Source organism: Ambystoma mexicanum, chromosome 5q, assembly GCF_040938575.1.
Source record: "Ambystoma mexicanum isolate Mex_15411 chromosome 5q, UKY_AmexF1_1, whole genome shotgun sequence".
Lineage (NCBI taxonomy): Eukaryota > Metazoa > Chordata > Amphibia > Caudata > Ambystomatidae > Ambystoma > Ambystoma mexicanum.
The window spans coordinates 1344422925-1344436626 of NC_090933.1; the positions used below are offsets into that span (position 1 = coordinate 1344422925).

At 46.0% G+C, this 13702-nt stretch overlaps 1 protein-coding gene across 5 annotated transcripts in view; it reads right to left on the minus strand.

Annotated features, from left to right (window-relative positions):
* The window catches only part of LOC138498119 (leukocyte cell-derived chemotaxin-2-like), a 430369-nt gene that overhangs the window by 254899 nt on the left and 161768 nt on the right, over positions 1–13702 (minus strand). For all 5 annotated transcript variants that reach the window (XR_011278697.1, XM_069621983.1, XM_069621982.1 and 2 more), the window contains one exon: positions 2182–2265. Coding sequence is in view for 4 of the 5 variants with exons in the window: in XM_069621983.1 (XP_069478084.1) it covers positions 2182–2265 (84 nt within the window). In the remaining variant the exon portion in view is untranslated. The remainder of the gene's footprint in view (positions 1–2181; positions 2266–13702) is intronic.

Below are 13702 nucleotides of genomic sequence, written 5' to 3' on the forward strand. Positions count from 1 at the left end.
TCTTTGATGTGTGGTGTGGAGGCCCTGGGGCAGTGAGCGGTTTTGGTCCTCAGGGTTAGGGAAGGTGTCTGTGTGGGTCTTCTGCTTCATATAAGGATCTCACCTGTCTGGTGTGTGTTTGTCCAGTTATGGGGTCCAACCTATGTCTGCGCCGACCTGCCAGGAAATGGGGTGCACTAGTGTGTGTGGAGACCTTGATGTTTTCGGTGTGTTTAATTCTGGGCCGTACCCCGCCTGGTTCGATGTGCGGGCGCAAGGCTGTCCCTCTTTGTGCCACTGTATATGCCTTGCTCTAGGCTTTCCTCACAGATGTGGATTGCTGTCCCTCCTCACCCCGTCCTTGGGGCCGCCGCAATGCTGCTCCCATGCTGCTCCTCCTCGCTCCGCGTTGAGTTCCACAGATACCGCTCGTGGTGCCACCGCCAGGCACTTCCTCTTCGTTCCACGATCAGAGCCGCACTGTCCCTCACTTCGTTTTGGGTGCTTTCAGTGATCCTAACTGCAGAGGAATCCGCTGTTAGTGCCCCACTTCATTGTTTAGGCCCTTTCAGGGACGGAGCTAGCCTCTCACACGTCCTCACCGTCTGGCTGCCATCTTGGAATCAACATGTTTTGAATTTAACTTCCCATGATACCTTTGCGTACTGAAGACTCATTCCGTGATGTCACTGATGTCACTATCTATACAAATTAGGAGTCCCACACATAATTTGCTGCTGAGTGCCCCAAAAATCTTAAGACCGGCCCTGACAGCACTGACAACCCATTGGCTGCTGGGGGAGAATGCCTGGGTAGTGTCCACCAGTACCATTTGCATTGGACAAGTATTTCATGGAGTTTCGCCTCTTAAACTACTAAAAAGGATTCAGTAAACGCATGCAGTGTCTTTAGTTCAAACCCGAAACTTAGTTTTGTTTGGAAAGCACAGTGCCAGGGCCAAACTCGTAATCGGGCCAAAGTCACAGTTAAGTTGCATAGTTGCAATGACTCTTTACTACTCAAAAATGGCTGTGCTGTCGCCTGCTTGACGCAGCCCAAATATGTGAAGTGTACCTGGTGTTGGACCATCATTGTCCCCTGGGAGGGTGCCTCCTGCGAGGGATCCAGCTGTTGGTGATCTGGAACCTGTGGTGAACTGATCTAGAACTTAAAGTCTTAACAGTCAGCTTCTTGATGACCATTACAAGCCTTTTCGATGAGACTGTTGGAGATGGGGTGACATCAGTGGTCCTGCATGGCACGGCTCCTAAAGGAATGTGGTGTCGGCTCTGAGCTGGCAAAGATCCTGCACAGGTTATTATTATTATTTATTATTAAAGTGTTGTTAAATCAAGATAGGTTACTATAGGAACAGGGAGGATTGCACGCATTTCTAAGTTCATTAGCATTAATTATTTCTTTATTCAGTGGGAATACTTTGTTTACTGGAAAAAACAAATGATGGTGAATCAAAGAACTGGGGCAGTATTTCAGAATCTTTGGACGGGTGGACGAGCAATTATTCCTATGGCAATTCTTTCACTAGTGCAAAAAAAACATTCATTCAGTGCATTTTGTAACTAGAGAAAATCCTGATCTAGTGCTACGACTAGGGCAAACATTGCCTTGGTACAAAAGTGCACTGAAAAATGCAATGTGTGCATTAGTGCTAATTGCTTCGGGATCGCCCATAGCACACCTGATCTGAGGAGCGCGTGACTGCAGGGCACCTGTGCAGGATCTCTGCCAGCTCAGTGCCGACACCACATTCCTTTAGGAGCCGTGCCATGCAGGACCACTGATGTCACCCCATCTCCAACAGTCTCATCGAAAAGGCTTGTAATGGTCATCAAGAAGCTGACTGTTAAGACTGCTCTGGAGCAAAGCAAAGTTGCCTTTTCTGAAAGTCTGGTATTTAACCACTCCAGGCAGGACCCCATGCAGTAACTGCCATATACTTATATTTTACAATCACAGGTGGTATTCTGGGCAAAACACTAGTGGGTAATTTGCACCAAGGTCTATACAAGTCTCAATTCCCTGATCCAATAGAAATCCAGAGGCAAGAACCAATGGAAAGAATGTTTCCCACTGGAATGCCATGACCACATGCAAAGGTTGCAGCAGGAGGACACCTTCAGTTACACAGATATACCTACCTGCACGGCACGTGCATAACGCTTTAGAAACTGGAAGTCATACCTGGTTCCAGGTCCTCCCGGCTTACTGTGAAGGGCTGATCAGCAGCGTATTCAGGGCCAGTGGTGAACGGTAGTGGAGTATAGCCTATTGGTGGAAAGCAGAAACCTATTAGTACTTTTATTTTTTATTTATTTAATATACCATCAGCCATATGGCTTTGTATATACAACATATAAAAACTTACATGATCACAATAAATTAAAATAGCATCATATTCCAGCTATTTGGCCATAGGGAAGAGTAACGGTACATAGATCCTGTGCAATCTATATCATGATGAAAAAGTTCATCGAGTCAAAAAGAAAAACATCTACTTCATAAAAAACCATACATTCAAAAATGATAAAAAAAAGCATCATGTATTTACATTAAAAACAAAACACAAAGAGATTGGTTGCATTATCAGGATACAATGTTAAAAATGTCCACACACTTCCAATAGAATAAAACTAGATAAAATATCAAATTTTCATCACAGCCATTTAAAAACATAGTCCACAACAATTTTAAATCTTCCAAATTAACATTATTGTTGTATGCTTTCAGATAGCTGTGTCTCAAACCCACTAAACTTTCATAACCTAGTAATAAATGCTCAAGGCTATCTAATTTGTCTGTGCCGCACAGTCTGCAATATCGATCTTGCCGTGCTATTTCCATCTGGGTACGTTGGGTCAATAAAGCTGCACTAATATTACATTTCAGTCGTAAATATTGCTTTGCAATTGCACTTTTAGGATACGCCGCTATATATGATGGATTAAGTTCACGGCAAGACATGTATTAGCAAAAATCGGTGCTATGGTTACCAGATAGAAGGTTAACGGTATTCTGTTCTTTGCAGAGTTCAGATCGTTTTGCTTTTAGTTTTGACTTTATCACAAGCACCTCTCCGTTGGGCGACCAACCACAGCACCCTTGTTGCCACTTCACGCATTTAGCTAGCATATTCCCCAAGGTGCCCATTTTGTGAGAGTTATCAATTGCACAAAAGGCATCTAAGAAGGTACCTACCCTTGTTTCAGGCTCATATTTAAACAATCTATCACAAAATGCGATTGCCTTCGCTGTTGCATCCAATTCTATTTCGAACATGTCAAACTCAAGATATATATACTCCGCAGTACTTTTACTGGACAGTGCATATGCACATTTCTGCCATTAACACTGTCTATATTCTCCAATGTCACTTGGGTTCAGGACATAAAAAGTCAACTAAACAGAGTTTCGGAGCCACTCACACTGCACATGACCTGACCTGAGCGGAGCACTGGTTACGGTTGACTAGATGGCAGTGCACTGTTCATTCGTTCAGGAGCTATGTCCAGGTGTGATTTCATTTGCCAGGGTCTTGAATCACCTTAGTCAACAGACTGACACAGGAGACATGGAAGCAACTCCTTGCTTGACTCCCAACTTATGTTGCATTGGTTGGCAGTCTTCACATCCCCACAGGTGCCTACTAGCAACCATTATAATGTTCCCAACATTTGCCAAGCCTTTTTTGGGGCATTTGACGTCACTGCAAAGAGGAAGACATCATTTTTGTTTCTCCAAGCATTCCCCATGTTAGCACCGGCCTCAGGGAATATACTCCTCTAGAGACTATTGGCAGGAGGTATGGGATAGAGAGTCCGATCTTGATGGGCCAAGGATAGCAACCAGAAAATGAAACTCCTCCAACCTCAAAGTCCTATCCACCCTCAAAACAGCCTGGCTGGTCCACACAGACTTAAATCCATAAGACGTACCTTTATGTCCCTGACCTGGATCATAAACATGCAGATATTGAATGGGCACTGTGGGGTGCATTCAAAGGCCCCAAACCGAAGTCCCTTTCACATGAAAAGCAGGATTTTTCGCACTGACACAAAAACCATGTTGCATGTGGTTGCAAGTGAAAACTGAAGGGCCCTTTCACTTGAAAAGCAGGATTTTTAAAAACTGGCCCCAAAAACGGCTTGAAATGTGTATCTGCAGTTTAAATGTGGAAATATACCGCTTATAACATGAAAAATGTCATCAAAAAAGACATGGTGCGTGTTGACAAAAAGTAATGTATATTATGTTTCACATACAAAATACCAGTGACATTTGAAAAGCCACTTTGTTTTCATGGAAAAATACCAGCCCAAGGCAAACACTTTTTTGCTGGCTATGGGCAAACTTCAAAAAGAAATCCCCCACTGCCAGTCTGGATGTTACATCTCCCATCAAATTACCAACTGCAATAACGTGTCCTGCTAAAGGTGTGGGAAATCATTGGCTACCTCTGAAGGCAGTTACTGCAGGACAAGTTCCCCGTGTCTGGAGCATGACAAAAAGGTGTGAAAATGGAGGCAACCAACTTCAAAGAGCAAGCTGCAAACACAAAGCGAATAATACAAACTCTGGTTACAGGCTGAACCAGTGGGACCATATGGCCTGAAGGCAGGACAATGGCCATTTGTCCCACATGAAGATTCACAATTAATTTAAAAGGACTATTATCATTTAGGCCTTTTTCTCGGTAACCATATGTTGTACTCATTACATGTATGTGTTATTTTTTATGTAATTTTTAGGCGATTGTGGAGATATCAAATTCATCCACCTGCGACTCCGGGAACTGTAATGGACATCTAAGATGTGTTTCGTGCTGTTCTGAAAAGGTTCCAAATATGAAAGTTGGTGAACAGGTGGAGGAAAAAATTAGGAATATGGGTAATAAATTACATATTCATGACTATTATGCTTTTTGTGAAAACGGCAAGAAATTGCCAGAGAGTCATGCAACATGGTGCGGACGCGGCTGTTTTTTTATTAAATACCTCATGATTAGCTGAAAAGGAAAATATATATATAATGACAGTTATTAGTAAATCAGAAAGTTTTTGCCAAAAATTTGAAAGGAGAACAAATGGCGATTACACATGGGAACTGACATATGTTGCTCCAGACCCCCAAACCAATCCTGACTGGGAGGATGGGTTTGGGAGGAGAGAGAAGGGGAACTGTCCAATCCTAGTTATGAGAATTCTTGTCAGGGTTCTTCTCCAAGATTTTAAAACTGGTGGTGTCATCGCTGCTATATAAGGTGGACAGGGAAGGGAGTACCGGTAGTAGTTCTGAGTCAGAAGGGTAATGGCCTCTGGTGCAGAAGAAGAAAAATACAGGGAAACAGAGCAAGGGTTTTGTGAAAGAACCAACAAGACAAATCAAGGCCATAACAAGCTTCCTGACCCCATACCACAAGAATGCCAAGTATTCGGTATGGGAAAACCTGCAACTTTTTGAACAGATGATGTCATATGGTAGATCAGGAATGATGAGAATTGCATAGCATTTGCTCAATGGACTTTCTCAGCTGAGTACTCCAGTTCCTTTGCAGGACTGTAGGACCAGGATCATCATAAATGGTCCACCTATAAGGCAGCCATGTTGACATTTCTTTCCACCCACCGGAACCCACAGGAGGCCTGTAAGGCTGCATATTCCTTGCAGTGTGGGGGAGATCAGGCACCTAAGGAGTTTGTGCACGAGTTTAAATGAGCATTTCAACAAACTAGCGATGGGAACCCTTCTCGATTCTTGAAAATCAACCTTCCTCTCAGTTTTAACTTGCAATCCACACTGGAAGGGAACACCTTAGAATTTTACAATAGTGCAAAATCAGAAGAAACCTTGAGTCCCGTGAAACCAGAGAAGGAATAACCTGCTCAAAGTCTGACAGACATAAAGAAAATGGGCAAACAGTTGTTTTTCCCCATTCAGGTAAATGAGGGGGACAAACAGGTGCTCACAAGAGTATGCCTGAATAATGGAAGGAGCTTCATCAGCAAAGAATTATTCAGGAAACTCCCAAAAGTTCAGACCATTCACACCTTTAAAATGATTGACAAATGGGAAGTAGTTCTGATGTATGCTAGAAATTGCCATTGGCAACTGTAAGGAATTCATGGTGGCAACAGTAAAGACCTACACAAGTGATCACAGTTCAAGGGTGTTTATTGAACTTTATAATGGGTGAGAAAAACACCTACACTAAACCTAAAGCTAAGATGGGAGTAAGCTACGGCCTTCACATAATAATAAGGCAGTCCTACTAGCGTCTTGTCAAATAAAAAGGGCCGATATAAAAAAAACGATTGCCAATCCTTTCACTAAGTAACAAAAAGAGTGGGGAATAATGTTCACCAGAAAAGAAAGAAGTGTTCACAAAATGATAAGTCAGGATGGTATGGCTGGGCCTCCCTTCCCCACGTTTCAAGCAATGGAAAAAGCAGAACTCCTGTCCCTAGCACACTCCTTGGCCTCTCCAGCACGCGGCTCACAATTCCAGTTCAACGATACCAGAACCTTCAAGGGCCAAGTCTCTGTCCTCAAAGTCTCTTGCCGTAGGAGGCCTTCTGAACCAAAAACATTTTTAAAAGTTCCTTTGGTAATCCTGTACCTTTTGGCGATTGCTCTTCGCTTGCATCCTCCCTGCAAACTGGGCCTTTCTCTCCCGGGTTCACTACGGCCTTCTTTAACACAGTTCATGTCAATTCAACACATTTTGTGATTTGCTTATTTTCACCAGAAAGCGCGGGTTCCCTTCTCCTAGCTTTCTTTCGGCATCCCTCTGTCGGGTTCACACTTGCCTTATTTCACAGTTCACAATCTTCTCAGAAAGCGGGGTTCCCGTCCCCTAACTTTCCCTCAACCATGAGTCAGAGACTTTCGATTGTACAAAAGATTTGATGTGACCTTTGTAAGATCACTCTGACATATCACGTCGCCCTTTCCCAGTGCCTTCTGGTACTTGCAGTGTTCAACAGTCAAGGGGCCAGCAAGAGTCCTTCCACTGAGCACTCCTACAGCGCCAGATCACTCTGCACCTGGCCCTTCTCTAGGCTTTCATTAAAGTTTGCATACACACAAGTTCTTTGATTCAGGTTCCTGCGTTCATGAAATGTGTCCACTTGCAACCTTGGGCTCAACACACGTCGGAATGCTATCAGCTTCCTACGGCTCACAGGCTGTGTTGAACCTAATTGCTGGTCTTGCCTCTTGAGTCAAGGATGGTAGCATGGTAGCCAGCATGGCTGCCCGCCTGTGCTATCAATGCGGGAGGCCCATGTGCACTGTTGACACCTGCTCCTTCACACGCCAGCTGTAAATCCTGGTCTTATGATTTCCCTTTTGGAAGCTTTGCGGCTCTCAGTTGAAAAGGGCAAGGGTATTTTCCCCTTCATCGACCTTCCAGGTCTCGCCGCATTTCACCTCCATTTGAACTGCTGGTTCGGTGAAGCTGTTTCCTCGTGCTTTCAGTTTTGCGCAAAGTGTGCTTCGTGCTACCCCTTTTATCCCTGTGAGAAAGGTAAAGGGCTGCCAGATGTGCGTGGTTATTGTCAATTACCTGACTTTGCCTGACCCGTTTATTGGAACCTGTCAGCTAAATGACTCTGGTGTTAGTCCATTGTCTGTTACATGTAAGAAAGTGTTTGTGTCAGAAAAAGGGGGTGGTAGAGCTTCTAAATATCCTACAGGGTAGGTGGGGAAAAGGTGTTACAGGGAATGGGGTATAGCTTCTTGCCCGTCGGTGTCCGACTTCCACTCCACAAAGACCCCCCCCACCCATGTGATCCTCCCCCACTGGTCCACCCCAGGAACTGGATCCAATAGCGATGGCCGTATCCTGGCCAACTGGACAACAGATCTCTGGGGACTAGTGGGTAAGACACCTTCATCCCAGAACAGGTGCAACAATTTACTCTTCCCCTCAAAATTAAGCAAGGACAGAACCTCAAACATCAGGACGCATATATAAATGTAAATCCCCATCTCCAGCAACAAGGTTTGTATTTAAATTCGACACCTCTAGTAGCCCTGGAACACGACACCATTTGAATATTGGTGTATGACAGCGGACCTCGAAGTATCACTTTGGGCGCAGACAACCTTTATTGAAATGGCGGTTGATGCCCAATATTATTCTACTGATATAGGTAATGAAATAATTGGACCAATCCCAAATGACTGTTTAGACATCAACAACAGTATTCCTCCAGAAAATATTTTTACTAGGTATGGGGGGGGGGATTTCCTGGTGTTCTCTTCCTGCCACTATGGTGTGGAAGAGCTGACCTGTGACATTAGGAGGGAAGAGGTAGTGTTCAGAGTCAAAGACCACTACCTCGAATCGCCTGTCCAGGTCAACACCATCAAAAGAGATTTCCCAACCCAACTGGAGGATACCGCTGAAATTGCCAAGCCTGAGGTCTTCCCAGGTTTCAAGCAGATGGTCGAGGAAAGGATCAATCTTGCTGATGCCTGTGAGACTGAGGAGCAAAGACAAAAGCTAAAACAAGTCTTCCTGGAATTCCAAGATATCTTTTCAGTGGGCTCATATTACTGTGGACGCACATCCATTCATTCAACCACCATTCCCCCGGACCCTGAGATGATGTCAGTATTTGTGAAACAATACCGGTTACCTCTCGCATCCATGGAATCACTCACAGAGATTATTAAGAATTTAGAATCCTGTGGGATAATTCATCCGATCCACAGTACCTTCAACAACCCTGTACTGGGGATACTCAAACCAAATGGCCAATGTGCAGAGGGAGTTGAACAAACAGGTCCACATGTCAAGATTGCCCCATCCCTACATCGATCAGGGACTGGCCCAGATCCAAGGGTCAAAGGTGTACACCGCCATTGACCTGACCTACGGTTACTCAACAGTACCCGTGAGTAGTAAAGACCAGTACACGCTTGCCTTTACTTTCGGGGGGCAGTAGTACACATGGTCCCGAAACCCCCTTTGGATACATAAACTCCAGCAATGAGTTCAACATCTTCCTACATAAGGCCATGCCTGATTTGGGCGAAAGGGAAAACCTGGCCTATGTAGATGATGTTTTGATCAAGAGCTCAACTGTGGAGGAACATATAGCAGAAATCTGCTATGTTCTAAACAAGTTGCAAAAAGCCGAAGCAAAACTATTCTTTCAGGAGGCACAGTGGTGTAAGACCAGAATGAACTTCTTAGGGCACGAGATCACCCCCGAGGGTCTTAATCCCCATGCGAAGAAGGTATGATATGATATGGCATTTATAACGTGCCTATACACAAGTGTGTCAATGCGCAACAAAGCAAAGAAGGGGGACAAAGGGAAGACAGAGACAACCATCTTGCTAGGCCAAGTGACATTGAGATCGCGCAAGTGCAGTGAGAGGGAAAGGGAAAAGTGTAAGGAGAAAGGGGAGGGGCAGTGCTGTACATGGGATCAGACAATAACAAGAAGTGCGGCCAACGGCTGGCGAGTGCAAGGGTGTCAGGAACTGCGGGTGGAAGCTGTGGGAGCGCTGGAGGCATTTACTTTAGCTCTCCTACCGCTCTAGTCCTCATCCAACATGGCGGCGTCTAGTATATTACCAGACCCCGCCCCTGTGCTCATTGCATTGTATCTGTTGTTCTTGGCACAACGCTCTGTGCGACTAAACTTTAGTCCTCTTACCTGTCAGTTTCGCCCTGACTTTCTTCCTTGTCTTTTCTGTGCGTATCTCTTATTCCTCCCTCCCTACTAAGGTTTGTCTCTTTCCGTCTCTCCGTACTTTTTCCCGCGTTACTTTCTTTTGGCGTCTTGCCGGCATTCCTACTATCCGCGTCCTGTTTTGGGCCCGGGTTTCTTCCGCTGTCTTGCGGTTCACTTCTAGTACTATTTCGGCATCTATCGCAGCTCATTTCTTACCTTCGTTTCCTGCTGTTCGCCTCCTTCTTTCAGCGGTGCTCACTCTCTTTGCCTGCGATCCTTCCGCGGACCTCCTCATAGTTGGATTTTGTGTTCGTTATTCCTCATCTCACCACTCACCTGCTTTAAACTCTCTGAGTTTATCCTGCTTCTATTTTGGAGGCTTTTGCTTTCATTCCCAGGGATTAGCAGCTTCTACTTCCTGTTGTCACGTTTCATTTGTTCCTACTCTACACTCCGGAACATTTAACTCCAATCAAGACTCTTGGACATCAGGGTTTTTTCCGCCACTTGGCTTTTTCCCTGCTTTGGGGCTGGCTCCCCGGGGTCCCCCAAGGGCAGGTTCCAGCTCTGCCAAGGTGGCCTCCGGGGGAGCCAGACCCTATTTACACGAACGGAAGGACCGCAAGCCTAAAGAAAGGCCATATTTCGACAAGAAAAAGAAGAGCAAACTATCTGGTACTGTATCCGAGGACCTTACTTCAGTGGAATCAGGTGAGGAGGATTGGGGGGGTACGCAGGGACCTGACAAAGGGTACGTGCAGACAGCAGGTGTCTAAAGCGCAGGTAGGGGGATGGTAGGGTTACAGATACAGACCCAAGTGCAAAGGTTGCCGGGGGGGCAATGCAGGTGTGCAACCTGTGCCCGAGATCAGAGGGTAGCCAGGTGATCAGTGCCGTTTCAGCCAGGAATTCAGCAGGGGAGAGGAAGAGAGAAGGCCGAAGTAAAGAGGAAAGTCTTAAGGTGCTTCCAGAACCAGAGATGGTTCTCCTCAAGTTTCAGAGAGCCAGGAAGGCTGTTCCAGAGGGATAAACCCTGCCGATGAAAGAGACCTATGAGGGAGTTGGAGGCAGAGGAGCAAAGAGCGGGAGTAGGAAGGTATTTACGAAGAGAGAGTTGGAGGTCTAGAGGCCCCAGGCCCGAAAAGGCCTTGTGGACAATGGAGAGGGTCTTGAAATTAATCCTCGCAGCCACTGAAGCCAGTGCAGAGATTTCAGTGCTGGAGAGATACAATGCCTGGGCTTGAGCCCAAGGATAAGTCTCGCAGTCCTGTTCTGGATGAGTTGCAGAAGGCAGAGAGTAGAAGCAGGCAGATTTAGAAAGAGGCTGTTACAGTAATCTAGCCTAGAGAGAGCCAGAGCTCTGGAGACAGTGAGCTTCTGGGGAAAGGAGAGGAAAGGAAGAATACTGCTGAAGAGGTGCAGTTGGTAGTTTGACTTCTTAGAGATGTCAGGTGAAAAGGAGAGTGTGGAGTCGAAGATGACCCCGAGGTTATTAGCCTCACAGGTGGGAGCAGGAAGAGGGCCAAGGGAGGCCGGACAGAGAGTGACAGGAAAGGAGGGTGCAGGTGTGTCTATGAGGAGAATCTTCATCTTACTGGCATTAAGGCAGGGATCGTTGGCAGCACACCACTCCTGGATAGCAGACCGACAGTCGGAGATGAGAGAAGGAGAAGAGGTGGCAGAAGGGAGACTGAATACGAGCTGAGTGTCATCCGCATAGCACTGAAAGTTGGGGCAGAGAGGAGCAATGCAGTGGACAAGAGGTGCCAGTTGTTAGTTCAACAGTCAGGGAGAGAGGTAAGACCCCTGGGGAACACCACAGGTAGAGAGTGAGACAGAGGAGAGGAAGGACCCAAGATGGACCTGGGAGGGTCGATCGGAAAGAAAAGAGGTCAGCCAGGCCTAGGCCTGAACAGTGATACCCAGGTTATCACAAAGACGATTGAGCAGGATGGCATGGTTGACCATGTCAAAGGCAGAAGAGAGCTCGAGTAAGATGAGTACAGAGGGGAGATTAGAATCGAGGTTGGAGAGCAGGTCTTCACTGATGTTCAGGAGAGCAGTTTCTGTGCTTCTGGCGGCTCTGAAGCCAGACTGATGGTCATGGAAACAACCAACATATTTGTTTGAAGATTAAGCTGGGAGATGGCCAGCTTTTCCAGGAGTTGGCCCAGGAAAGGAGTGATGGAGATTGGGTGATAGTTAGCCGGGCAGGAGGGGTCGGCTGAGGATTTCTTGAAAAGAGAGTGCTTCAGGCGGGAAGGGAAGGCTCCAGTGGTGAAGGAGTGGTTGCAGAAGTCAGCCAGGGCAGGAGCAAGGGTGTCAATGCGGTCCTTGATGGTTTTGGAAGAACAGGGAAGAACCTGTTTTGATAAGACTTTTATAGATTGGACTTGTCTAGAACCCTTGTTAGGGGAGAACAGAGAAAAGGCAGAGAAGGAGGGAGGAGAGGTGGCCACAGGGGGGCTAAAGGTAGAGCAGAGAGTAGAGGGAGGAGGAGGAGAGGACGAGAGAGTAGACAGTATGTCCTGAGTTTTAGAAATGAAATAAGAAGCCAGGGCCATGCAGAGGGCCTGGGAGGGGACAGAAGAGGTAGAGTCTGCAGTAGGATTGGCCAGCTCCTTGCAGATTTTTAAAAGTTTGGACAATTTGTTGGATGCCGCAGAGACGCAGGCTTGGATGTGGGCTCTCTTCTTGGTGCGGACAGAGGGACGGTATTGCCTTTGGAGCAGGCAGAAGGCCAGTTTGTCAGAAGATGCACAAAAAGCAAGCCATTTCCTCTCAGCCACCCTGCAATTGCATTTAAGGGTAATGATGAGGTCTGAGTCCTATCAAGAGTTGCACTTGGCTTTGGGCTTCAACCAAATCCTCATGACAGGGGAAAGAACATCAAGAGTATCAGAGATAGCAGTGTGGAGCATGGTAAGGGCTGTGTCAGGATGTGAGTCAGCCAGAGGTGGAGGAGGGGGAAAGAAAATGGCGGCAATAGCCTCAACTGACTCACGCTTCATAGGTTGGATATCCGATAAGGTAGGTGGCAGTGCTGGAGTTGGCTTAGGGGTAGAGAGGGAGAGATGGGAGGAAAGGAGAAAGTGATCACTCCAGGAGAGAGGAGTGGTACGTGTAACAGATTTTATGACAGAGCACACTCCAGTCAGAGGTTTCTTCCACTGACACTGAAGGTGGCACACATTAAAAAGAAAAATCACCTTTTTAATTTGTATTATTTAACGTGGATTCTTTCTTGAAGAGGCACCCAAGGCACCCAAGCCGTCTCACACCCACCTTAAGAAACACCCTGTGTCGCAATGGACCATGAATGAGGCCGGGGTGTAACAAAGAAATAATTATTTATTTTTAGAATTCAAATGAAAATCAGAGCAAAATGAAATTTAGGGCAGCAGCCACCACGGTGTGGCGATATAGATGAAAAATCTTATAATACAAATACAACTTTCTGACATGATCTACATAAATAGATGGCACATATGTTATGCACTTTCCCTGCAACACTTCCCCAAACACATACTAACTTAATTCTCTGTGGATGGGAATCAGTGGAAAGGATTCAGCAAGAAGAGGAAATAATCAGTTTTTAAATCCGACCCACCACCCCAGAACGGGAGGCCAAAAGGAAAACCCTCAAAATTAGCAAAATGGTACACTCGGATTTCACTGGTTACTTAGAGGCCAGTTTACATTTGTGGTTGGATAGATAGGACAGAAATGTGTGTGGCTGCACTAAATAGACAAGGAGTCTTACAGGCTACTGAGCAGGGTACTAAAGCAACGTGAACACAGGCGAGAAGATCGATTTTGGGAGGAAAACAATGCAACAAAAATCTCACACGCCAGAATTGCAATTTCTTATTTCACACAGTGGCAAACAGCTAAGGAAATGTTATGTTATGTTATGTTACCATATCTAATAAAGCGCACGGTCGCTCAGGGGCATCATGGCGCTAGAGGAGAGCGAGAGCAGAGGCATAGAAGAATCAGAACAGATATGTTTTTAC